At 36.9% G+C, this 27,910-nt stretch overlaps 1 protein-coding gene across 1 annotated transcript; it reads left to right on the top strand.

The window, feature by feature from the left end:
* Positions 1-479: 479 nt before the first annotated feature.
* On the top strand, positions 480-27,906 carry LOC127648867 (potassium voltage-gated channel subfamily B member 2-like). The gene is made up of 3 exons (XM_052133675.1): positions 480-767; positions 6,044-6,710; positions 23,837-27,906. Exons 2-3 carry the CDS (start codon positions 6,135-6,137, stop codon positions 25,760-25,762), a joined length of 2,502 nt encoding a protein of 833 aa, XP_051989635.1. The 5' UTR covers positions 480-767; positions 6,044-6,134; the 3' UTR covers positions 25,763-27,906.
* Positions 27,907-27,910: the final 4 nt, after the last annotated feature.

The following is a 27,910-nucleotide window of genomic DNA, read 5'->3' on the forward strand; positions in this document are numbered from 1 at the left end:
CTCAAAATATTTGCTGTGTGCAACTCTGAAATGTGAAGTTGTTGAACCCTCTTTGGTCAGTGTGAATGATCTTAAGATTTGAACGTCAAAATGATGGAATTGTGTGTGGGGGGTTTACTATTTTAGTGACAAGGACAGCACATGCTGATACTAAATGCTAACTCTCTCACAATCTTGCCTCACAGGTATCTTGCAATCTTTTCAGCTATCATCCCTGATTAGATTAGATAAGAGAATACCCTCTTTAAAAAGTTTCTTGATTTGCTTGTTGTTAAATGTAAGCTCGTCCCTTATATGGATTTCAGCGTGTTCCATTGTCATGAGCCAACCTCATTTGAACTTGCTAGAGATCACTGACACTGATTCTTGTATGGGACGGAGGGGTCTGATGCTGCTGCTATCCTTGGTGATGTACAGCTCAATCCAATTAGGCTTCAACTCTGGGCTATGTTGCAGCGTGCGGGACTAACACTCTGCTCAGTCGATGCGCTCAGTGTGACGTTCCTTACATACGCAGAGTTTGTATTGTAGCACTTTATCATGGCTTCGTGGCGAGAATAATCCAGTTGCATTTCTACTACTCCGCTTTTTCCTGCTTAATTTGCACGAGGTGTTTGTGAGACTCAAAATGAAGAGGAACGACTGCCCTTTTAACATGGGTACAACTGACACCTATCTCCCCTAATCGGATGGCGGGGGAAATTAGGGGGTAATTTACTTAGTTTTGGGGTTTAAAGCTAAAGGAAGAAGCGGTGAACGGCGGGAAGGTAAGATCTCATTGTATTTGTTAGCTTTAAAATATATTTATTTCCCTGATGCATCGTGGAGTGATCCGGAGGTCACCTGGATAGTTGTGCGTAAAATTGAACTTGTTTTTGTAAAGCACAGAAAACTCCACGGGCATGCCAGAGAGATACAGTTCTGCTGCTCTTAACGTCAAGTGTGTGTCAGCAAAGTGCCGTTCACGCCGAACTTGTTTTTGAGTCCGCTCTCTAATGTAAACATGCGCTTGACGGACTGCATTGCGCTGCGTTTTTATACGCAATGTCAAGTTAAAAATAACAAAAAAATAAATAAAATAAAAGACACACTCGAGACACGTGCGTTCTTGCTTATTTTTCTTCTATTTTTTTTTGTCGCAGTGACGTGTTCTGTGTGAACGGCCCCATAGATTAGCCACCAACTTAAAATAAAGTAAAAAATATATAGTTTACAAGTAGTTAACTAATATTTTTATATAAGATGTGTATAAATAGGCTATTCATTTAAGAGGATGACCGAGGTTCCCTCTCAACTCTAATATGTCCTTTCTCGTCAACTATTGACTTTAACTACAAACGATATAAGTTAACGTTCTCGTATTTATTTATTTTTTTCTAACTTGACTGTAGCTCTTTGACAGTTTAGTTGATTTTTCCTCAGTAGGCTAATTGGAATTTACAGAGTGAATTTCAACTAGGACGTACCAACTTTACCTTGTTGGGGATAATGCATAAATCTGCAGATGTATCGGCTGTGGCGTAGTGTTAAAGAACATCAGGACAATCGTTTCTGATATATCGCAGTGCTGCACCATTTTGAAATGTTGGCCTGTATAATTTCCCTTTCTGGTTGGAAGTTTTATATAGCCGGCTGTAACGAAGACTTTTAGGAGCAGGAAATAGAAGCCCGCTAAATAGTCCTACAGGGATTTACCATCAAGACATTCTTAAATACTCAATCGCATTACCGTCTGTCCTCAGAGACAAAAGTAGGCCTATAGCTTGACATTTAAGCACTACAAAGGGACCGCATTGCAATCGTCGTTATGTTGGATATATCAATTCATTTACGTTTCTCACACTTGTGTATTTACATTATGATTCAAAATGCCATTGTAGTTGAACTTGTATTAAAATGTAGAGCCCTTGTTAAGATGCCACATTACATAATCTTCTCCCTTCTAAAACTGTGTGTTATGCAGGCTGGTAATACCCTGCAAAGTACACTGCCATGGCATTGTTTCGACAATCTTATGCAATGTCACAACATTTATTTCCATCCAGATTTGCATTATATTTTGGCCGAGATCTTGTATTAATGATGGGAGAGTCGAACCACTCTGTAAAGTCTTCTCCATTCACATCCAAAAGACTTTCAATGGGGTTAATGTCAGGACTCTGTGGTGGCCAATTCATGTGTGAAAATGATTCCTCATGCTCCATGAACCACTCTTTCACAATTTGAGCCCGATGAATCTTGGCATTGTCGTCCTGGAATATGACCATGCCATCAGGGAAGAAAAAATCCATTGATGTGATAACCTGGTCATTCAGTACATTCAGGTTGACAGTTGACTTCATTTTATTGCCGCATAATGTTGCTAAGCCAAGACTTGACCAACTGAATGGTCTGCACTTATATAGCACTTTTTTTAACCTTAGAGGTTACCAAAGCGCATTACACTGTGTCCCAATCACCCATTCACACACACATTCGCACTCACACTCATACACCAATGGCGGCAGAGCTGCCATGCAAGGCGCTAGCCTGCCATTGGGAGCAACTTGGGGTTCAGTGTCTTGCCCAAGGACACTTCGGCATGTGGATTCGTGTCGGCCATGAATCCAACCGCCAACCCGCTCTACCAACTGAGCCACAGCCGCCCCGTAATTGAAGCAACCCCAGATCATAACACTGCCTCCAGGGGCTTGTACAGTGGGCACTATGTATGACGGGTGCATCGCTTCTTGCACTTCCCTTCTAACACTGAAAGCCCATCGCTTTGGAATAGGGTAAATCTGGACTCATCAGATCACATGACCTTTTTCCATTGCTCCACAGCCCGATCTTTATGTTCCCTAGCAAACTCAAGTCATTTTTTCCAATTAGCCTCACTAACAAGTGGCTTTCTTGTGGCCACACAGCTGTTTAGTCCCAATCCTGTAAGTTCCGTCACATTAATCGCATGGAAATGCTCTTACTTTCACTATTAAACATAGCCGTGAGTTCTACTGTCGTTTTTTTACAATGTGACCACCAAGCGTTTAAGTGATCTCCGATCACAATCATTCAAGGTTTTTTCCAACCACATTTCTTCCACGAAGCTGACGATTCACCACAATCCTTCCAGGTTTTAATAATGTGTTGGTCAGTTCTTAAACCAGTTCCAGTCATTTCAGCTATCTCCTTAGTTGTTTCTTTGCTTGATGCAGGCACATTTTTTGCCCTTTCTGAAACACAGTAACACCTTTTCCATGACCATGGGATACATCTTCCAACATGGTTGGAAGTTAGGGTAAAAATAATTGTTGCCAGCTGAAACATATTAATCACTGCAATAATGATCCAATCATAGGGTCTTAAGTATCTACTTATTTAAATCCAAACAGCAACTTTTTTTTGGCCAGGCAGTGTATATTGGTTCATAAATGTTTTGAGCATAAAATAAGGTAATTATAATCAGTATTTGATTTGCAAAAACATTAAAGAGGGATGGTGTTGTCAAAGACCCCCACCCCCCTCCCCCCGCTCAATAACTTTTGTGCCGATTTCTCTTCTTAATTCGCCCCTGGGTGTAACCATCAAGTAAAAAGTATATTAAATACTTTCTTTGCACCTTGAATACATGAGAGTTTAATGAACTTAATCATTTATTTCCAAAAGCTTTTAAAACTAATTTTCAAGGTACATTTTGTTTTTATAAAAATATTATGCATTTTTGACTAAAAAATAACAAGTTTTCTCAGGGTTACTACACATGACTTGAATAAAATGTGCCCTTTCATAAAAAAATGTAAAAAAGATCAGATTCTTGAGGGTCTAATGGGCAAGTTAAAAACATGTATATGTTGTAACTGTACACTTGTCTTAGCAATATCTTACATTCATTCTCCTTTTGTTTTTAAAGAAAGACAACATTTTTCCTTTTACTCATCTCTTAGCCATTTTTGAAAGTCCTCAAAACTTTTGAAATCTTGCATTACCTTCAGAGCGTAACTTTCATGTGAACACTAGGAAGGATAAATCAACCCATTGCTAAACTCCCACATACCTGTTTGCCAGTGTTTTCAGAAAACAGGCGTCTTTTGGGAGTGGAGAGAGAACTTGTGTGCTCAAAATGTTGCCAGATTGCATGATTTTAACGCTTTCGCAGGGTAACATGTTTACCTATGTTAACATGGGACAATGGTTTGAATGGGAACTGGCAATTACACTAGTCAGAGCAGTAAATCGCAAGTGGAATTTTATTCACGAAATTATTGCATCATAGTCTGAAATGTCTTAATAATTTATCTATACACACAAATTACATTTATTTATTTTAGAAAAATAATATCTTTATAAAATGATAGATCCCTTTTCATTTGTTCCGTTGGTCTAGTGGTATTGTGTAGGCTAAACATGCATATTAATCTGGGTTCAAATCCCCTGTGAACATCTGTATTTTATATTTACAGCATCCTTTACTTTTCAAAGGTCATGTGCATAACCATGTTGTGTGTTTATAACTACCCATGACACTGCTAAAAGATAATCTTTCAGAACAGGGCTTTTTATTTTTTATTTTTTTGGAGAGCCAGTACAAAGGCCAAATTGACCAATGGGTGAGAATTAATGAGAATAAACTCTTTTGTCTTTAGAAAATTAATAATTCTGTTTGTTTGGCAACAGATTAGATTTTCAATCTTAAATTGGACAATTTTAAAAAGCCTCTTAACTATGTATGGAAAACGTTCATATTAATTTTTTCCTCAGTAGTTCAAGCATTCTCAGAAAAATCTGTTACAATTTATACACAGTTTGTCTGTGTATGTATGTTTTACAAAATTGTTTTCATTCTATCTGTTAAAAATACATGAAAATCTGCAGCAAAGCTACAAATGCATCCTGTCAAACTTGGATTTGAACCTAGGTCACTGAATGTACTGCCAGAAAGCTAACCACTGGACCAGCATCCCAGATCTACTAGATCTGTCACTTTGTCGATTTTCAGGTTAATCAAGTTATTATTCATTATAAAGAAATAAAGGCATTTAAAAGTATATTATTGACACATATCAGCCTATGATGCTTTAATGTTGCAAATCCAAACTCCACTTACGATTTACTGCTCTGACAAGTGTAATTGTGTAAACAGTTCCCATTCTAACCAATGTCCCACATTAACATGGGAAACCAGATGTTACCCTATGAAACCGTTAAAATCACTCTTAAATTGTGTCAAATTCATTAGCCATCGATGAAACAAATCATGTTGATAATGATACCAGTATTGTTTTTATTATGTGCAAAACGTCTTTTCTTTGCTCTTTGGAAATTCATCTGCTGAAAAGGCAAGTGAAATTATTCACATGCACGCTCACATACCCAGTTAACACGATCCACACTGATGGCTTTCATTGGCTAGGCATCAACCAATAAAACGACTTCATTGCACTCCCCCACCACTGGTCTTGCTCTCTCATCAGGATTTTAAAAGTGCATAAGTGAGTTTTGCAACAAGTTTTTCGCAAAAGTAGTTGCAAAAATCAAGCATGAAGATTTAGTTGCAGTGGTTTGTGGTTGTACTGCCAAAATTAATTAAAGTACAAAAGTTAATGTGTAATATAAGTTTGTGTCTGTAGTTGTATTTATGTGAATGCCATGTTACACATTTGTGACTACTTGTCTGCAAGTTTGAATTCAAAACACAAGCTTTGATTTATTTTCTGTGAGTGCAGATTGCAAAGTTTTATTTTACAAGTTTTCAGATCAGTGCTGTGAGTGTAAATTTCAACTTATAAGTGCACATATTTATTGTATGAGTTCTCAAATCCAAATATGATAGCTGTCGAGTTTTGCTACTGATTTACCTTCATATTCATACCGTTCAACTCGAGCCCTGATTATATTAATGGAGTTTTAAATGAATTTAATCCCTATTAAATATATTGCTGGTTAGTTTTACAGTATTTTTAGACACTTTTAGTCTGATCATATTACTTTTTTGCTCTGAGCAGTTCAAAATAGAGTAATTTTTCAGTTACATGATATGAATTCCTGTATTGTCTTTCATTTTCAGGTTGAACCATGGAGGGCCTTGTCTGAGGTGTATTCACCATAGTACTCCTAGCTGGCATCTTAAGTAGCATAACATTCGAGTAGCAACAGTCATGGCTGAGAGGGCGACCTTTGGGGCTCAGAGGGTCTCAAGGCCACAGGGCTCCCTCCCGCCAGAACCCATCGACATTATCCGGACAAAAGCCAGATCCAGAAGAGTCCGGATCAATGTGGGTGGGTTGGTCCATGAGGTGCTATGGAGAACCCTAGACCGACTGCCACGAACCCGTCTGGGGAAACTCAGAGACTGTAACACCCATGAAACCTTAATGGAGATCTGTGATGACTACAGTCTAAATGATAATGAGTATTTCTTTGATAGGCACCCGGGTGCCTTTTCCTCCATTTTAAACTTTTACCGGACTGGCAAGCTACACATGATGGAAGAGATGTGTGCTCTGTCTTTTGGTCAGGAGCTTGACTACTGGGGCATTGACGAGATCTATCTAGAGTCGTGCTGCCAGGCGCGATACCATCAGAAGAAGGAGCAGATGAATGAAGAGCTGAGGAGAGAGGCTGAAACTCTCAGGGAGAAGGAAGGAGATCAGGTGGACACAGGCTGCTGTCCAGACAAAAGACAGAAGCTCTGGGATTTGCTGGAGAAACCAAGTTCTTCTGTGGCGGCCAAGGTAGGGCAAACACATGGCCAACCCACACATGCACCATGCACAAATATCAGAGTATTCACACTTTAATTTACAGTAACTTACAAGGATCATGTCAAAGACATTTCTACTTGGAATGTTTCATTTGAACAATTGAAAGATCATCAGAAGAATGGTAGTCCAAATATTGTGTTTGTGATTGATTTTCAAATTGGGGTATAATGACTAGGGTCAAATTCAAGGGTCATGTTTAGATAGTAAAATCGTGAGACTATGCATATGTATTTTAACCTATCAGTGACACAAAACAAGAGTCATATTTTTTGTGGTACATCTTGCTCTTTTGCCATATACCAGAGGAAGGATTTACAGACTTTTGTAAAAAGTTGTAACCTCCAGTTGTTATCACAAATTGTACTTGAACTAACCAATAGAAATTACTTTTTTTAGTGTTACCTAATTTGTCAGGTTGATTTAGGCAGATCATTTTAATAATAATTTAGATATTACCACATGAAAAAAAAATTAAGTTACCTGACAACGCATTTTTGCAGTGTATAACACAATAGCATCATGGCGACTATGGCCTGTTAAGTCTGAAGATGCTTTAATATCAATGCTCTCATTTAGGGAATTTAAGTATTTTTTAAGTATTTGTTTTTTCTTGCGCATTGTTAGAATACCGTGATAAAAGGTTGTTAAGAATATCGAAATGCTTTTTCACTGCTGCTCAGAGGCCTTTTCTCCACTCAGAGCCCAGTCCCAATGGCACTGATTGCCTACTTCCCAGAATAAAGGCAGGGAAAGTAGTCAGAGGAGCCATTAGTGGAAAGCTTTAATGTACAGGATATTTCTTGCCCTTTGGCTCTTGAGAAAAGAGACTGTCTAAGGGGGAAAACCTCTCAAATAAATGTATACAAATACAAATAGGTTGACAAATACATTTAATAAAAGAAAACTCATTAGAATAGATAGGGTAGAACAGTTGCATTGTGCATCATAATAATAGTAACATAAAAATAGTAAAATAGTAAAATATACAGTAAGCATTGCAATAAAAAGATATCTCTTAATCACATAGTCATAAAATTGGTCAATTTTTTAATTTGATTATAGATTAACTACTTATAACACTTCAGTTACAATCTGTAACAACAAAATGTTTTTTAAGTATCTTAGAAGACCTTTTATTCTAAGCAATGAATGTGAAACATTTGGAGCGATTGCAGAATTGACACTTTTGCACTGACTTCTGTGTCAGTAAATGCTAGGTAAAGGCTTATGCAGTGAAGCTAAAAAAAAAAAAAAAAACAGTGGACAGGAACGAAAGGAAAATGGAAAAAGATAAAAGAGTAGAGAAAACAAATAGATAGTAATCCCCATAAACACTACCCATTGTCAAATTTAACTGCATCCTTAAGTATCAAATTTAACTGCATTCATCTCCACCAAACATGCTTGCTTGGGCATATTTGTTAAAAATATTACCTGACCAGAAAGGACAAGGGACATCATCTCATTCTGATTCATTTTGTTTGACAGATTTACTTTAGCTTTATTAGCTATAGTGGGACTGGGCAGGTAAAGTTGCATGTTTTGCTCTCAGCGAGGAAGATGAAGGTCATTGGCACAATGATTTGTTGGCAGTCAATCATTTCCATGAGTCAGCACAAACACACAGCATCCATTCAGTCTACACCTATCAGCTATGATGTCTGCTCTCACAGGGCAGAAGCAGTTTTGTATTGCGTGAAATCTCCTTCAACAAAGTTCAGTTTCTCATACTGCTCTTTTCATGGAAGGAGTGTGTTGAGAGTTGAAGGTGAAGCTAAAAAGATCTGGCATGAATGCAACAAGCCTAATTTGATAGCATGGCAGACATCTGCTCACAGTAAATAGCAGCATATTAGATTACAAAGTATAGTTCAGTTTGAGTTATCTGGAGTTTACTCTCAGGTAATATTTAGAACTTTAAATCTTTTCTAAAGTTTGTAAGTGTTTTAGGGAGAACAGATAGAATCTCTTTGCATTACAGGGGTCCAGCTATAATTGATGTGAGAAGTGTGATTCATTGCAAATTATTCCTAACCTTGACCCCCACCTTCACTTCTGTGGGTTCAACTCACCACGTGCCCCACCGAGAGTGAGAACTACATTATAGTGAACAGGAGGTTACCCCAATGTGATTCTATCCACCCTAGCAACCGGGACAATTTGGTTGCTTAGGAGACCAGGCTGGAGTCACTCAGCACACCCTGGATTCGAACTCGCAAATCCAGGTGTGGTAGTCAGCATCTTTACTCGCTGAGCTTCCCAGGCACCTGTCATTAATTTAGAAAATGTTTCCACTTTGAAATTTATCAGAGATAATCACTACAATGGTCTTAAAATACAGATATACATTTAATGTTATTATTTTTTGTTTTATTAAAACTGTTACATTACATTATCACTCATTATCCCTAAAACCAACAGTTTTGTAGACCATAAATCAGTGCTTCTTATAGTTAAAAAAATTACTCTTGAGAAAAATAGAATTATAAATATGTATCTTTAAAAGGAACATTACTACTTTGTCCTGACAGAAGAAAATAGTTAAAAAAAAGTATAATTCCACAGCTGTGCCCCTACTTTTTGGCAACACTATCAGTGTTACGATCCCTGTGTTCTCTGTTTCCACTGTCACGTTTATGTTACCTTTCATTGTGGTCCGCCCCGCGTTTTTCCGTTTCACACTCGCCAGTCGCGTCCCATGTCACTCTTCTTTGTTGTCCGTCCCGTGTTTTCCGTTTCACCGAACACGCTCCCTGTCATGTCTTCCTTGTTGCCCGCCTGTATTTCACTGTCTCTGTTAGAACTACAATTTCCTTCGTCCTCACTCCTCATCACCGCTGTCACAGCGTAATTGTCCGCACCTGTTCGTGATTTTGTTATCACCGTGTCCGGTCTATTTTAACCCGCTTGTTTTCCTGTTCCTTTGTCGTTTGTTAAATGTTGATGTCATTTCACGTTCGCTGTTCCCGTTCCCTGATGTTCACTCTTGGTCTTCTTATTCCCTGGATGTTAATTCGTGTTTGTTCTACCCTTCGTGGATGTTTCCCCAACCCGTGTAGCGTCTTTATGTTCGTCCGTGCTTTAGTTGTATTTTCCCATCGAGGACTGTTCTTTTGTTCATGTGTTTGTTTATTTTATTCAGTTTGTTAATAAACCCGCATTTGGATCCACACCCCTGTCTACCTTCTCCTACTTCCCATCATTACAATCAGATATTTATGAAAACATTTATAAAATAAGGTAAATAATAATTGTTTAGGATTTTTAGATAATTTCCATCATTTTAAAGGAATATTCTGGGTTCAATAAAAGTTAAGCTCAATCAACAGCATTTGTGGCATAATGTTGTTTGCCACAAAAAAATACTTTGACTTGCCCCTCCTTTTCTTAAAAAACAAAAAGCAAAATTAATTTTTCAATTCAAGTGAATGGGGGGACAAAAAGGCAGGGTTTAAAGGCAGAAACATGAAGCTTGTAATTTTATAAAAGCACTTACATATATTATTTGAGCTGTAAAGTTGTTTAAATCATTTTCAGTCATTTTAGGGTTGTTGACATAAAATCGTCATGGCAACGAAATTGTAAAATTGGCTATAACTTAGTAATTGATTTTCTTACACTAAAATCATGTTAACACTCATATTGTGTGCGTATTGTGGCAATACTTTTGAAACAGTGAGTATTTTAACGTTTACGGATTGGCCCCATTTACTCCCATTGTAAGTCTCACTGGAATTCAAAATAAATATTTGTGGCACAAATGCTGTTGACTGAGCTTAACTTGTATTGAACCCGGAATATTTCTTTAAGTTCCATTAACTGCATGTGTGATATGACAAAATATGGTATTTTGTCAACACTGTAAGAGGTTATAGTTTATAGTAAATATTTTTAGTAAACATTTCACATGGTAGTATACACATAATTTTTTGTATCTAAAGAAATCTGAAAATGTTTATTAGATTTATACAAAATTATTAATTAGTACATAAGCTATTTCACTGTAGCCTGAGTTGTCCCATGTCTCATGAATCAGTGTTTGATGCATGATGAATTTCAGTACATTGGGATTACCATCTCAGCACTTAAATGTTTTGAAGAGCTCATTACATTGTTTAGTAAATGTGCTGGTAAAAAAGTTGTTAAATTGTTATTTCTAATTTTTTACAATACTATCCAAAGGTAATAATGCATTTTCCTCTGGACAGTTGCAAGGTGGTTTAAAAAGATAAAGCTAACAGTGCCTAGTTTAGCTGTCATACCATAATGCTTCCTGTGAGGCAATGGAGACTTAATCTCCTTTGGCGATTAACCTAGTCTTCTCCTACAAATAGACTGCTGAGGGACCTGGGTTGTCTGGCTTATGGCTATAGTGTGTAATATGGTCAAGTGTTTAGCAGTTAATCAATTAGTGAATGCAGTTTTCCATCCACGGAAGTTATTAGAAGAGGTGGGGGAGGATATTGTCCACATCATTTCCACTGTTTCAGAATGCAGAGAGGAGCATTCTGCATTGGCTGTGTGGATGAACATAATCCACCCTTTTAAACTAGCTATTTTTCTCACAGCAAAAAAGCTTTTAACCATCCAATATTTCTTTGATTTTCTCCTTACACCTGTAGCCTATCTCAGAGAACATGGTGTGCATTCTCTCTGAGATCAGAGAACTCATATGTCATATAGTCAGACTGCTCTGTTTTAAAGAGCTTGCCAGTCTGTCAAATCACTTCCTGGCAATTACATTTTTTTTACATCTTTCATGAGCAATACTGAAAAAGTGCTGGATTTTTGTATTGTACGCAGCTTTTATATTGGTATCTGACCACTTACAGTATCATTATTTGGTTGTCAACACCACTATCTTCTAACTTTGGCTAAACAGGCACAAATGTAACACATACATCAGTCTTTTGGAAGGAAATGTCTTTTAAACATCACCACCTTGTGTCCCACATCATCCTGTAGGAAATTAATCATCCTCTGCTGATTCACTCTTCCAAGGGACACTTAAACATATATATATATATATATATATATATATATATATATATATATATATATATGTACATATAATATATGTGTGCATGTATATTTATAAGATCTATACATATAAATCTAATAGAGATGGAGGTTTAGTTTTTAGTTGAGCTTTTATGTGAAATGTTTTGATACATACATGAAATTGAGAGATAGCTTATCAGGTATTCAACTGTGTAAAGGGATGTTCACCACAGATTGCTTTGATGAGATCGCTGTTCTCCTGAAATGTCTTTGGTGTGAATAGTTTATATGTATTTACAGTAATTGGTCATGACACGATACTCTGTGCTCTCAGATCTGTGGACAGAGACGATATTCTCTTAACAGAGTACAGGGATGGTAAAGGGGGAGAAAGGAAATTAGGAAAAGCTTTCTTTGTGGAGGTTCTGTTACAGAATTAAGAGGCTTTGGATTTGGGCTAAGATACTAGGTCTGCCTTTGGAAGGAGATACTTGTGACATTACACTGGTAAGAGTGAATTCTGGCTCCCCTCATAGCCATCACTTTAAGAGCCATAGAGGTCAACAGATGGAGTGAGTGTGAAGATGAGCAAAGGTTACGGACAGTGCTCTTTTAAAAGGCTTCGAGATCTTATTAACTAAAGTGAGATTGCATTAATCATTTTAGAATAATTCATTCTTCGCCCACTTCAATAAAGGCGTTATTTCTCTGTGCACTTTTAGAGTAAGCTTGGTAAATCAATCTCTTATTAAGATTATGGACTGGGCACGACTATTTTTCTGAACAGTCATGTGAATAATGTACTGCAAGGAGACAGATAAATGTTTTACATGGCATTTTTCTCTTTATTCTTTTTTTATCATATTTCAAACATAATTTAGTGGTGTTGAAAAACATTGCATCAGACTTTCAAAACAATAGAGCATCTCAGCTTAAAAGAGGCCTGTTTATTACATTTCAGAGCTTTTGTCTGTATATTTATCATCTATTACTAAATATATTTAATAAAATATATTTAGTTTTTTTGGGTGAAAACTTCAATTCAAAGGATGAGAATAGGTATCTCTGAATTGTAAGTAATTGTCATGTTATGTAACCCAGTGCTTTGGAAAGGAAGAGCTGAGCTTGTTACACAGAGGGTGCAAACTATTGTACATAGGCCTGACGTGGGCGTTGAACATTGGAATAATCCTTTAGCCTCTCTGCCGACTCAGAAAGACTCCATAACCCACCATGTCACATAATTGTGTAGGTAAGCCTGGGAAACCTAAAGGGATTTATCTTCAGTCTGAGTAATGAACAAACAAATCAGCAACATTTCCACCTTCCATTCCACTCTGAGGGATAAAGTCCCACTTAATGGCTGTCTGCTACAACTTATAGATAGGATCTGATCCTCTAATTGAAGCTTTATTTAGGGTTAAAGCCAGTTTCTCTTGTAGTAACTATTGAGTCCACCTACCATTCTTTTTAACTCTATGATCGTTTCACATTTTACATATTTCATAATCTTCATAAAACGTCTGCTTTCCTCTGGATTTTTTACAAGACTGAATGTCAGACAGTAAAATCCATATTGCTTTAACAAGTCACTGCTATTTTGATGCTAAAGTGTTAGTACAGTATGTTGAAACATGAATGAGGGATTCCTTTACATTTAATTCCACATTTAGTCCCATTCAGAAGTGCTCAAATGTCAAATAAAGTGTGTCTCAAAGATGGATGTCTGCTGTGGTAAAACAAAGTTCTGTTTATGTATTTAGTGATACAGGATGTGAAGCCAAAGAGGTGCACAATAGAAAGACATGAAGTGATGGATCATTTCTAAAACTGATTCCCACATAGACCTTGGCTAACAAAATCAAGTCTTTCAATGACCAAGTCTGAAGTTGGATTGGAGGTTTTGTTCTTACAGTATGATCACAGATATTGTTTCAGTTATGCTACATACATCATTTTTTAATATGGGCATGTATTTATGTCAAAATATTCATTGGAAATATCAAGACTATGAATAAATGGAATATTCCAGGTTCAATACAAGTTAAGCTCAATCGACAGCATTTGTGGCATAATATTGATAACCACAATTTATTTCTGGACTTGACTCTCCTTTTCTTTAAAAAAAGCAGAACGCAAGTGAATGAGGGCCAATCTGTAAACATTAAAATACTCACTATTTTAAAAGTATAACCACAAGACAAAAACAATATGCGTTAACATGGCCTTTTATTAAAGAAAAAGACAGACCAGTCAAAGATTTTTTTCTGGTAATCAACGGTATGCCACAAAGGCTGTCGGTTGAGCTTAACTTGTATTGAACTTGGAATATTCTTTTAAGAATAGAGATATTACACTACAACAAATACCTGATGGAAAATACATTGTTATTTGTACAGACACACTTTGTGGTCACCAAGATGTGGTGAGTTAGTAAAACAAATGCATGCATGGAATATTTAATCTCCAGTTTCTTATGTTAGATTCCAGTAACCAATGAGTGGGATTCCTTTTCATTTATATTATCTGCTCTTCACTCAGTTTAGCTAGATTTTATGTTATTTCTTTTTGTCTTCCTTTTTTCATATGCATTTTTTATTTGATTTGATTTTAATCGGTTTGTTAAAAGCGGATCAGATTTCCTCCTGTTGTGGTAATGATGCTCTTTCTTAGGCAATCTGTGTGCTGTTCATGCTGTGACAACAAAATACATGCTATTAGCTCCACCTACCCAACCCACAAGAGCTAAAACTCTGGCTCAGGCAGGGGTACTGCCAGTCTTGTAGGATAAGACTTAGAGTTTTATCCTGTGAACTCAAACTCACCTTGAACCCAGTTCGGATCACCGTTCTGTCAAGTACTTGTATGGGCACAGATGTCTGGCAAATTTTGTGCATCTTGTATGAGGGCAAATTGCTTCGATTGTGTTTTAAAAATAGACTGTGGCAGTTGGACAAACTGAATAGCAGGCTGTACACTGTGTTTAAGTAGAGGTTGCCTACCCACCCAACGTGTGAGGCTGAATATTTTGCTTGTGAGGAAGTGGGAGGCTGAGGGCTAGCCTGTAAATCACAAGCAGTCATCAGGGCCACATTATTGACTAATCACTATAATCACGACCCCTTGCTTCCTCCTAACCCCGCACATGCAAAGACACTGTCAGCTCAGAGTGATATCCACAGACATGTTTGTACATTTTGATAGACACTTAAACGTACAATATCAATATACACTCGCTGAACACCTGTACACCTACCTATTCTATTATCTATTATCTAATACACCTGTTATTATTCATGTGATTATCTAATCAGCCAATCATGTGGTAGCAGTGCAACGTATAAAACCATGCAAACAGGGGTCAGGAATTTAAGTAAATGTTCACATCAACCATCAGAATGGGGAAAAATGTGATCTCAGTGATTTGGAGTGTGGCATGATTGTTGGCGCCAGATGGGCTGGTTTGAGTATTTCTGTAACTGCTGATCTTCTGGGATTTTCATGCACAACAGTCTCTACAGTTAACTCAGAATGGTGCCAAAAACAAAAAACATCCATTGAGTGGCAATTCTGTGGACGGAAACGGCTTGTTGATGAGAGAGGTCAACGGAGAATGGCCTGACTGGTTCGAGGTGACAGAAAGGCTGCGTTAACTCAGATAACCACTCTGTACAATTGTAGTGAGCAGAATAGCATCTCAGAATGAACAACAAGTCATTCCTTGATGCGAATGGGCTACAACAGCAGAAGATCACTTCAGGAACTTTATTAGGACCATAGTGTTCCTAATAAAGTGCTCAGTGAGTGTAGTTACAACATCTAAAACGTCAGGAAGATAAGACCCTTCCTCTCTGTACATGCCACACAACTGCTCGTTAAGTCCCTTGTCATAACTAGACTGGACTACTGTAACGCTCTCATTGCAGGCCTTCCTGCATGTGCTATTAGACCTCTCCAAATGATCCAGAATGCAGCAGCACGTCTGGTCTTTAATGAACCTAAGAGAGCACATGTTACACCACTCTTTGTCTCTCTCCACTGGCTCCCGGTTCATGCACGTATTAAATTCAAGGCTCTGATGCTGGCATATAAAACAGTCACTGGGTCTGCTCCAGCATACATAAAAACATTTATGCAGAGCTATGTTCCCACCAGAAGCCTGCGGTCGGCTAAGGAACGTCGCCTTGTCGTACCAAAACAAATAGGCACCAAAACACTTTCCCGGACTTTCAGTTTCATCATACCACGGTGGTGGAATGACCTTCCCAACTCAATCCGGGAAGCTAACTCTCTATCTTCAAAAAACGGCTAAAAACACATCTTTTCCAAAAGCACTTAACCAGTCACAAAAAAAAAATAAAATAAATAAATAAAAATTGTTGTTGCACTTAAATCTGTTTTGTATACTATTCTGATGATAGTGAAACTTTGTAATATGGCACTTTTTGTACCACTGTCTCCCTAAGATTATTCGCTGATGTTCTTCCTCTTTTGTAAGTCGCTTTGGATAAAAGCGTCTGCCAAATGAATAAATGTAAATGTAAGTGCTTTTAGGAATGTAGAGCTTAAGAGACAAAAATATTTACGACCCCTTTAGCGATTGGTCTGTACTTCAATTCCCAGAACCTACACCAGGAGCTACCACTGCAAGTGAACGAGTTCAATACAATCCCATTGCATGATTTTTATATACCAGTGAATGAAACAGAAACTTTGTCCAAAAAAGATCTTTGGAATGGCATGTTTATGTATAAATGACATCCAGATGGAACTAATTAAAGTATAATTATTTCCATTATTTGTATGGTTCAGTATTATTATCATCAAATAACAAGTTTGAAATTTAGATGTTACGTTGTAAATTCTTTGAATCCCAAAGGATTGTAAACATTTGTACATCTCTGAAGTTATCTAAATTTAAAAGTGTTAATGTTTTAGCTGCTGTCAATATGCCAATATTACAAAACTGTTTGTGTTAGAACCACATTTACATACGAATACCTGCAAATACTCAAAAGATCACGTTGGTTAGCTGAGCTCAGCTGGTGTCATGCTTGCTGGAAACTCCTTTTGTTTTCTTATGTTCACGGATACTCCATTAAGCATTGCCATTACAGAGGAACTGGATAGTGTGTCCCTTACTCAGCAAAAGCTTCTTGTGAAATTTGGGAGGTTAGCTCCAAATAAACCTGTTGTGTTAAAAACAGAATCAAACAGATCCCATGTCACTGCTATATAAATAACACTTCAATATCGATCAAGACATTCTTGGGTTTCCAGACAGAGTTTCTTCTTCCTCTAATGGCAGGGATGATAACAATATTTTCCAGAAATAATTTAACCTTCACTCCCTCTCAGGAAGAGCATTGTCTTCTGAAGAGCTGGGACTGTATCTGGATTTCTCTATTTAGTGTTTCTACATTGCATTACAGCAAATGATGATGCTGCATTACTTTGTCTTCATCCAATTGAAATAGTGAGCCTTTAAAATTATAAATGTGCTTTTTGAAATTTTGGTCAATTATGTGTCAACAAGGTTTTACTCAACTAGTTTATTAGAGAGAAATCAGGGGAAAAGTGCCAGTCTAGCATTAGATGCTTATATTGTCTGTGCAATGCACAACACCCTACACTCCGGATAGAGCTGAAAGCATAGGCGGTTGTAATTGTTTTTAGAGAACACATTACTGAGTCATTTGAGCACCCGACTAAGGTTCAGAGATACAAAGAAGATGGATTTAACACTTTAATTCCTGAATCGTATGACTTTTGTTGGATTAGTGGCTGGAATGCACTTAATTTGCTTTTGCAGTTGCATTAAGTCTGTTCAGTGAAGGAGCTGTCCATGGTGCTGGTCTTCTCATTAATCAGCTTTACTAATTATTCATTCTAAAATAATAATAATAATAAAATGTATTCAACTTTATTTTCTCTGAAGTTTTTTAAATATTATTTGTCATTTCTTGTCAATTGAACTCTCTACTTTTAGCAATGCAGGTAAATCCACCTCAACATGCAGATTAAAAGGCAAATCCTCATGTTCAGCCAGATTGCCTTCTACAAACAATTCTCCACTTTTATTTTATTATTATTTACAGACCCTCAGCTCAGTTGGGTGCCAAGACAATAACTCTCTAGGCAGTCAATCCTAATGCAAAAAATAATATATATTTTTTTACATTTTCAATTAAGCCAACCCTACAGGCCAGATGTTCCAAGGACTAGAGCCCAGAGCCGCTCAAGCACACTCTAGTCTAGAGGATACCTAAAACCAGTCTCACAGTACATTTCACTTGACCTTCACTTCCCTCCCCTACATCTCTCTGCCCGTTTATGTGTGATTTTGGTGCAGCTGTCTCTGCAATTATGCATATTCAATGGAGAGTTAGTGTAGCTCCTTAGGAGAAGAGAAAAGACAATGTATGATTACAACACTAAAGACAAATATGGATTATTCTACGTATTTATTTGCATATACTATTTATGTTAAATGCCTACCTCAGGTCTTTAGTGACCCAGGACCTCATTCCGCCCCCTGTACCTCATCCATTTTTTGGAGTTGTGCCCACTCCTCTTTATTATTCTTCAATCTCTCTCTAATAAGTAGTGTAACACACTAATAATTATAATGATAATAATAAATCATAATGGTTTAAGTACCAAAAATCACATTAGACACTAGGTATGTGAGTGTTGTTTGTTTTACACATCCTTAAATTATATTTTTATGATTATTTCAAGTTTACTATCACAAGATACTGTTTCTTTGTTTATTACAAGAGAAATAAGTACTATATTCATACAAATAAATACTATATCATTTTATTAAAAAAAATTCTTACTCAATGTGGTACTGTTGTTTCAGTGAGTGACTTGATTTATATTTGACAATGTTATTTGATAAAGAAACAACGTGGACGTAAACTATAGCAAGTACAACACATGAAAAGTATGATATGATTATTATCATATGGGTGTACTACTAAAATTAGGTACGTTCTGCATCTATTTAGACTCAAACAGTGGCTGAGAAAATACATATGTGTAGCTTATGTGTAGGTTATGTGTATTTAATATTTTTTATGTGTAGCTCAATATGTGTTAGACAGCAAGTTGCATTGCATGAATTTTCTGTGTGAAAGTTGTGAAATCTGTTCTAGATTTGTCCTGATTTGTTGCATTATCACGTTGATATATGAAAAAGTTTAATATATTTTATTCTATTATATTCTAATTTTCTTGAAAATATTTTGAAATTGTGACAATATCTGGGCATTTTGCTGGCAATACTTCTAAAATGTTGCATAATCAGAGAGCATCATGGAAATACTGTAGCCCTTAAAGGGATAGTTCACCTACAAATGAAAATGCATTATTTAGGATGAGCCTTATTTAGAGTGAGAACAACATGAACAACATAATTTTCATTTTTGCTTAAATGATCCTTTTAAGCAAGACTTTAACCAAACATTGGAATGTCAAGTTAGTAGCACATTTGATAGAGCTAATGTATGTATTTTGTCCTGTCATTCTAGTTTAGTTACAGTAAACTGTCTCTGTAAGAATGGGGAAGACCGGACAGAGTCTAGATGCAATTACATTAAAGAGGAAGCAAAGTGCTCAGCTGACTAAAAGGCTCCTATGTGCTGTACATTATTTGAGCCTTTGCAGACCACACTCTTATGGTTGCAAATGAGGTGGAGAGAGAAAGAAATGAAATTTTTGTGCATACTCAAGCACAAAAACACATTTTCTGTGGTTGATATTGTAGTTTCTGCACCACTGGCAAGCCAAATGCAATTACAAAAATAATGACTGATTCATACAGTCTTTCCAAACACTCCACCTCTCTGCCATTAGTCCCACATCAAACTTCTGTCATTGGTTGAGCTAAGGTTACTGTGTAAGGCTGGTAAGGATGCTCACAAAAACAGAGTCTTTTATTATTATTTTTTACCTAGTATCATGACAACTTGTAATTACTCAAATAAGCAAAATCATAAAACAACGTACAGAATTACATATTGTAGGACTTTTATTCCCATAGATATCAAACAATCAAAAAACTCAATGAATGACATGTTGTGCGTTCTGAGACGCTATTCAGCTCACTAAAATTATACAGAGACTGTTGTGCGTGAAAATCCCAGGAGATCAGCAGTTACAGAAATACTCAAACCAGCCTGTCTGGCGCCAACAATCATGCCACGCTCCAAATAACTGAGTTCAAAATTGTCCCCATTCTGATGGTTGATGTGAACATTAACTGAATCTTCTGACCCGTATCTGCATGATTTTATGCATTGCACTGCTGCCACATGATTGGCTGATTAGATAATCGCATGAATATGTAGGTATACAGGTGGTCCTAATAAAGTGCTCAGTGAGTGTGTCAAAAACCTATACTTCGTTTACCTTGTCTTGTTCCAAATCCCAATATTTTATTTCTTCTGTTTTTTATAGCATAAAAGTTATTTACTTATTAAAAATCACATGGTTTAAATTTAGGGTTTGGGTAAGGTGTTACACTTAAAAAAAAATCATTATAAAAATGTTTTGGTGGTTTGTTTATTTTTCGCTGTGGAAGCAATAGGGGTAAATTTTTGTACTTGACACTTTTTAAGATTTCTTATGATTTTGCCATCTCATACTTGACTGGGTTGGATTTTTTGATGAGGCTACTGTGTTTAAATTTTTGATGGGATCAGCCTAAAAATAGGTTGCAAGTACTCCTTGAGGCAGGGTTATATTAGAGTGACTTGAAGGATCATTTGGTGCTTCCTGTGCTTCCCTAAACCCAGAAGCCCTGGTCTAATGCCAGAAATCTCCCTGTGTTGAGATCATTGCCCATGTAATCACGTTTGTACAGATCCACCGATAAGAACAGTTAGCTAATCCTCCTACCTTTCTCCTTCAGTACTTATAGCTCCTATCTCTTTTGCATTCTGAACAAACACAGCCTCTACTGCATGTGTCAGCAGAGGAATTAGACTGTATGTCGTACCTTGATATATAAATTATCTCTGAGTGAAACTGATTAATGAGCTGGCCATAGCGACACATTGTGCTGGGAATTCATGTCCTTCAAATTTGAATGTTAAAGTCAGAACATTGCACAGATTTTATGGGACTATTACCACACACGGCTATCATCATGAAGTCATTATAGGTCTGAATGAGCTATCTGACAGCAAGTTGATTATGAAGTTTTCAAAGGGTTAAAAAGAAGTTAACTGGTAGCTCTTTTTGATGGTAGCATTTATTAGTTAAATGGGTTGAAAATTCAAAGAATTAACTTTTTTAATCAACATCAAGATTTTAGGTTACAATTTCTATGAAAGTGGTAACACTTTACAATAAAGTTCCATTTGTTAACATTCATTAACAACATGAACTAACAATGAACAATACTTAAGCATTTGTTATTCTTAGTTCATTATAATTTCAGAATATAGTAATACATTTTTAATATCAAATGTTTTATTTGTTAACATTAGTTAATGCACTATGAACTAACATTATCTAACAATTAACAATGTTACTTTTTATAAACTATCATTACCAAATACATTATGTAAAAAATATTAATTTGAAGTGATTGCTGGCTTGAAAATAGAAGACTTAAAAATAACTTAAAAATTAATAGGATTGTATAGAAAATATCCTATCCTTTAAGTTACCTTGGTGACCCCCTCCCCAGGGATTAAAATCAGATCTTTTTTTACACTCCGCCTTTTTGAGAATGTGACCTCTGACTGGACTTTTATGGTATCTTGGTCACTCAAGATATCTACTCAACCCTACCTGGCAGGGACAATCCCGGTGTCACGCAATGGCAGTAATGTACTTCTAGTGCGTTACACAATGCCAAAATCCTCCAACATCAAGTATACACTTTCATTTGTTATAGCTTGCTCTAGCAATGCACAATACTCCTAGACAGATGTGTAAGCAATGCCCAGAAGAACTCAAACCACTGTATTTTACTATACAAATGGCATTAGTGCAGCAAGCAACGCAAGGTTTTTCTGGTTAGAGAAATTTCCTTCATGCCTATAGCTGAGAACCAAGAAATATCCATTCTTTTGGCAATAATAAGGTATCCTTGCAGAGTTGGACGTTCTATTGTTGGTTATTGGCTATTCAGCCTGTTCCACATGCCTTCCCCACTAAAGCCTTGAGGTTAACCCTCTCTACACTTCTATAGAAAGGGCTTTTTCTGCCCATTGTTAAAATGAGCACCATGATATTTTTCACCCTTTTCTTGTTAGAAGACCACATGGACCTTGCTAAGGGTGTTCAGATTGTCATCTCTATGGGAGAACATTTCAGGATAATTGTAATAGGATTGAGTTTCTATGTATAGTAAGGATATAGAAAGGTTAGGAGCAGTTACTCACTTTTTCCCTTCCCCCCACAAGGGTAGAATCAAAATGTAATCTCTTTAGTCTTCCTTAAACATTGTAATATTAATACTATTTGGTAAAGGAGAGTGAGCTGTTTAAATTGTGTCAAAAAGTGCTGATTGTGTAAAATCAATTAAATCATCAATTCTCATATGAATCATAAAATCTTGGTACTCTTGTACAACAGTAACAGTTGTAATAGTTTGGCAAACACATTTCAGGTGCAATATCATGAAAATTAAGCACTCTGTTTTGAGGACTCATAATGGTACTTAAATCATTTCCAATGTAAGGACAAGGTCAACTGTTTTATTCTCAACTAGGATCATTATTAATCCTCTCTTATTGCAGTCCCCGTAAATGAGGAACAGTTCCTCATTTTATTGCTTTGTGACTTTGTAGAACACCAAAAAACAATTTCTTTGATAGTGACATTATAAAGGGCATAATAGAATAATCTGTTATTGTGAAGTCCAAAAATCTTGTTCCCTGAACTCACAATTAACTTTTCAGTCATTATGAACTTTACATGCAATGAGCACTTTCTTAAAACCACTTTATTAAAGCATAAAAAGCAGAAATTAATTGGTAAACATAGGAGGCTGAATAAAATTCATTGTGTATCATTAAAGGCATAGGCTTAAAAATTATTTAGCAGATTTTAAGACGTGTTTGTATTGTTTTCTCTAACAAGATAGGGAATGGATAGAAAAATGAATGCCTAAAGACGAGGCTGGCGTTCTGCTTAATAAAAAAGACATTTGTAAAATAGGAGTTACTCTTCATGGTCTAATCAAAACCTCTGAAACTTGTTATTGTTTCAATAAGCTTCTCTTGATCAACAATCACCCACCCCATAAAAATTAGGCTATATTTTCAGTTTACATTTAAAATATAGGAATCAAGTAATGTATTTGTTTTGTAATTTTTTTTAAGCTTATACATTCAAACCCCCAAATAATTAGCTTGGCATTGATATCCATGAAATATTCAATGAATTCGATTTTTCGGTTTCTGTCTGCAATCCCATATTTAAACAATGACATGGATGTTTGCTCTACCTGTAATTTTGCACACATGGAAATTGATTTGATGATATGAAGTAGAATAGCCGGATTAGTAACAGTCTGATCAGGATTATTTTATTACCTCGCAAGGTGATTTGTACAACCTCATGGGACATCCATTCCATATTCTTACAAAGTAGAAGATCAATAAATGCTTGTCAGAACTACTGTATTTGTGAATAGGTGTACACTTAAAGAATGAGCGTGGTGGTGCAGAAGTCATAATTGTAATAAGGATGAGGTTGCACTAATCACTTTCATTTTTGTTTGTAAATTGTAAGCCTTATAAATATGAGTATTAGCCGTTTTAATTTGTAATTTTTTTATGTCTGTTTTCTTTAAAATATATCAGAAAAGGTTATTTTTACTCTTTCAAAACAAACAATGTGTGGTTGCAGTGTGATAAAAGGTACATTTATTTCATATTACTTTGCTATATGCTATCAGCACAAAAATGGTATATCATTTTTTTTTTTATTTAGGAATTGAGCCACCTTTAAATTACTTGATGTGTTATTGTCAATATAGATGTATCTGTATCTAGATTCTGTATGCCAATACAATATGGAACAATACTTTTAATGTCACATCTCTAAACCCGCTCTTCTCTTTGTTTTTGCAGATTCTGGCTATAATATCCATCCTGTTTATCATTCTCTCCACGATTGCATTATCACTGAATACTTTGCCTGAGCTACAAGTGATTGACGAATTCGGACAATCTAATGACAATCCAAACCTGGCCCATGTTGAAGCTATTTGTATCGCCTGGTTCACTATGGAATATATTCTCCGGTTTTTGTCTTCTCCCAACAAGTGGAAGTTCTTCAAAGGGCCACTGAACGTCATTGATCTATTGGCTATACTCCCCTATTATGTCACAATATTCCTGACAGAATCCAACAAGAGTGTCCTCCAGTTTCAGAATGTGCGCAGGGTAGTACAGATCTTCAGGATTATGAGAATTTTAAGAATTCTGAAACTTGCGAGACACTCTACTGGTCTTCAGTCTCTTGGGTTCACCCTCAGAAGAAGCTACAATGAACTTGGACTGTTGATATTGTTTTTAGCTATGGGCATCATGATCTTCTCTAGCCTGGTATTCTTTGCTGAAAAAGATGAAGATGCTACAAAATTCACCAGTATTCCCGCTTCTTTCTGGTGGGCAACAATAACCATGACAACTGTGGGTTATGGGGATATCTATCCGCAAACCCTCCTGGGCAAAATAGTGGGTGGTCTCTGTTGTATTGCTGGTGTGTTAGTGATCGCACTGCCTATCCCTATTATTGTGAATAACTTTTCTGAGTTCTACAAAGAACAAAAAAGACAAGAGAAAGCTATCAAACGAAGAGAGGCTCTTGAGAGGGCCAAGAGGAATGGCAGCATTGTGTCAATGAACATGAAGGATGCCTTCGCTCGCAATATGGAGCTAATAGATGTCATAATAGAAAAGGGTGAGGAGAAGGGCTCAGAAAATCATCTTTCTCCAAGCAGGTGGAACTATCAAAAGAGCTCCAACGCTGACATAAGTTCCAAAGCCCATGAAGCAAAATATCAAGAAATAGGCCAATTGGGTTCTCCAGATGGAGTCTTTGAACCTAGCTCAAGTCCTCAGCGGCTGAATGCCAAATCCCTCGAACAAATGTACAACCAGATGACATCTCCATCAGCCATAAGCTGCATTGTACCTTCAGCTTCTAAAGGCTGCACTGTCGGTAGAGAAGAAGAGATGGAGATGAAGGTAGTCCAGCGTGAACTGTTTCTAAAAGAAAGACCCATTAATGAGATCAGAAGCCTGTCTAGTGTTGACAGCTTCACTAGCTGCGCCACCGATATCAGTGAGGTTGAGAAAAGCGCACTACTGCCCAATATTTCAGGAATACAGAGGCATCCACGTGCTCCTCCCCCACTTGACCTCCGCCAGATTACTTCTCTGGAAAAACAAGCACCTGAGGAATCACAGCAGCACACAATCATCAAAGAGGGCCTCTATGAGTTTGTCCAGTGCAACCCCGAGAGCAGTGCCATGATGAGGGGTGAGGAGAATCAAAGCTTCGATTCCAGTGGTGAAAATGTGAGGACCTCTCCAAGAGAAAACAGCCAATTTAAGGTCAAGGGACTCAAAGTGAACTTCACTGAATCTGCAGACGAGGGGGCTTCCAACATGCATTTAGTTGTGACAGATGACATGGCAACACTGACACCAAAGCTACAAGAATCTGACCCATTACTGCTGGCCGGTTCTCTTCGACAGAGTCCGAGATCCCCAGGAAAAGGCTTTGAAGGGGATGGAACAACAAGCTCTCCAGGTTTCAGCATGTCCCCTTTTGAAAGCCAAAGAGGGACAAACCATGTTGATAGAGCAGCTGTTTCTCCCACTTCCCCTAAAAGTGGGCTAAACTGTGTTTCAGCCACGGTTGATGCCATTGGAGGGGAAGACAGCATTCAAAGTGGACAGAAGGTGGACAACCACCTGCTTTCCCCAGATATTCTCATGTCATCAGGGGATGGAGGTCGGTCACCACCATGTGAAACTAGCATGTAATGCACTGAGCAGCCAGCATTGACATGTAGATTCACAAATTGAATGCATCTAAGGCAGTATGTGGACAGAAATAGAGAATAAGACTTTCTTTTGTCTGTGCAACTCAACGTCTTTGAAACTATTAATCAATGATGGCACTGCATATCTGCAGAAATGAACTATGATTTTGAGAGAAAATGTCTGCTCCCAGTTCAAAAGCTTACTCACATTCATGAACAAAACATTCTCTTATTAAAACACAATTATTATTTTGTATGACCCTTAATGTGAAGGCTTGGATAGCTGTGTCATATACATTGTGATGCATAGAGTGAGCCAGGAAACTGACATTTTGATGAAAATTTTAGATTTGCAGCCCAGAGTAGATTTCAGAAGCATACATGTTTGTAAAAGGCTAGCCACTGTAGCATGTGTTAGGTTTGAGTAATAGTTCTGACCAAAGTGCTACCAGTGTTATTTGGCAGTTAGCGTTTTATTTGAAATAGTATTTTTGACCAAAAGATGCCTTATGATTTGATGATTTCATGCTGAGTGCTATGCCTCAGTGGTAATATGTGAAACAACACAAGTCTTCAGTTGTCTCTAATCCATTTGTATTTAAATGTCCCTTGACCAAGCTCTACAAAAGGAAAAAGAACAAAAAAATAAAGCTTGTCAATGCTAAGTATAATTCTGATATCTAGATGAGCATGTTGGTTCCCATTTGCATCGCTGTTTAGTTGAGCCATAGTCTACTTAGAAAGTACATAAATTCATTGTATAACTTGTTTGGCAGGTTACTGCTGTGGACAACACTCCACATCAGTATATCTTTGAAAACGTATGGAAGAAATCTTTGTTTTTATGTTGCCTTTAATTCAGAAACAGCTGACGAATTAACCTATGACGCACATGCCCTCTGCTGGATGAAGGAAATGGCACTTTATTTCTGAGACATCAGCTTGACTGATGAATGTCATTTTAACGTTCGTCTCCTGATGTTCAATACGAATGGTCTAACAAAGATGTTAATTGATGTCAAAACCCCAAAGCTCCATCGTGAATTGTATGATTTGTATATTAACTGTATATTCAAAACATTATCTGCTACACCCATGTAGTGTGTAGAAACACACATTTGTGGTATCAGTCGTAGCCTACTCAAGCAATTTTAAAGAAAAATTAGGCAGGACACAAATCCTGCATGAAATATTCAAAGCTGTGCCTTTTCATAAACAGTCATTTATGAGAAGGTGTTAAGATTGTGTTTTCGTTCAGATAATTCTGTACAGAAATTCTACTTTTTATAGAGTAATAAAGGCAAACACAACTAATTTCTCAGGTTTATTATGTAATCTTGAAAGCTCTAATGCCATGGTGTTTCTTTAATCATCTTTTACTAGTAACATTAAAGGACGTCTATAAAATGAAAACATAACTGAACGGAATTAAAAGCACTGCACAATCATTTACTTGCACAAGCAGACATCAGCAGATTTATCATGAATATGACTTGAACATTGCATGTGCATTCCTATACAGACTTCTGAATTCAATCTCAAATGTGTTTTTCATTAAGTTTGTACATCAGTACGTGACATTACATGTTTATAGTTGTACATACTTTCTTTGAAATAGTGACTGCATTATTCCAGATTCCTAGGACCACCATGAAAGAACAAATAAAACATTTGAACAGGACTCTGATTACTTTCTTCAAGTTGAAAATTTGAGTACCCCTTCAAGCACATCTTCAGGTGGTATCTTAGTAAGAATCTTGATGTTATGATGAGGGGGACGTTCAAACAGCCTCTGCTATCTTTTAGATGCAGATCAGACTTCAGAGACAAATATTTTACAAAGCATTACATTGCCGAAGTCAGGGGTATCCAAACAAAATGTTAACCCTTGTTATTGCCAATGGACATCACATGCACAGTACACACTTGTATGGGTAGTGCTGAAACTAATTTATGCTGCTTTAGTAACTATGCTGCTTTTTTTTTTACAAAATTTCACACAATTAAGTTTGTCCTGCTGTCCCTAAAACAGAACATTATGAATATATAATGCAAAAGTAATAAGTATGCAAATTATGCATATGTATTACCCCCCTCCCTCCCCCAATCATCCCACAGGCCAGACTGAATGAATCCACATGCAGGCTGT

This window comes from Xyrauchen texanus, chromosome 9, assembly GCF_025860055.1.
Source record: "Xyrauchen texanus isolate HMW12.3.18 chromosome 9, RBS_HiC_50CHRs, whole genome shotgun sequence".
NCBI lineage: Eukaryota > Metazoa > Chordata > Actinopteri > Cypriniformes > Catostomidae > Xyrauchen > Xyrauchen texanus.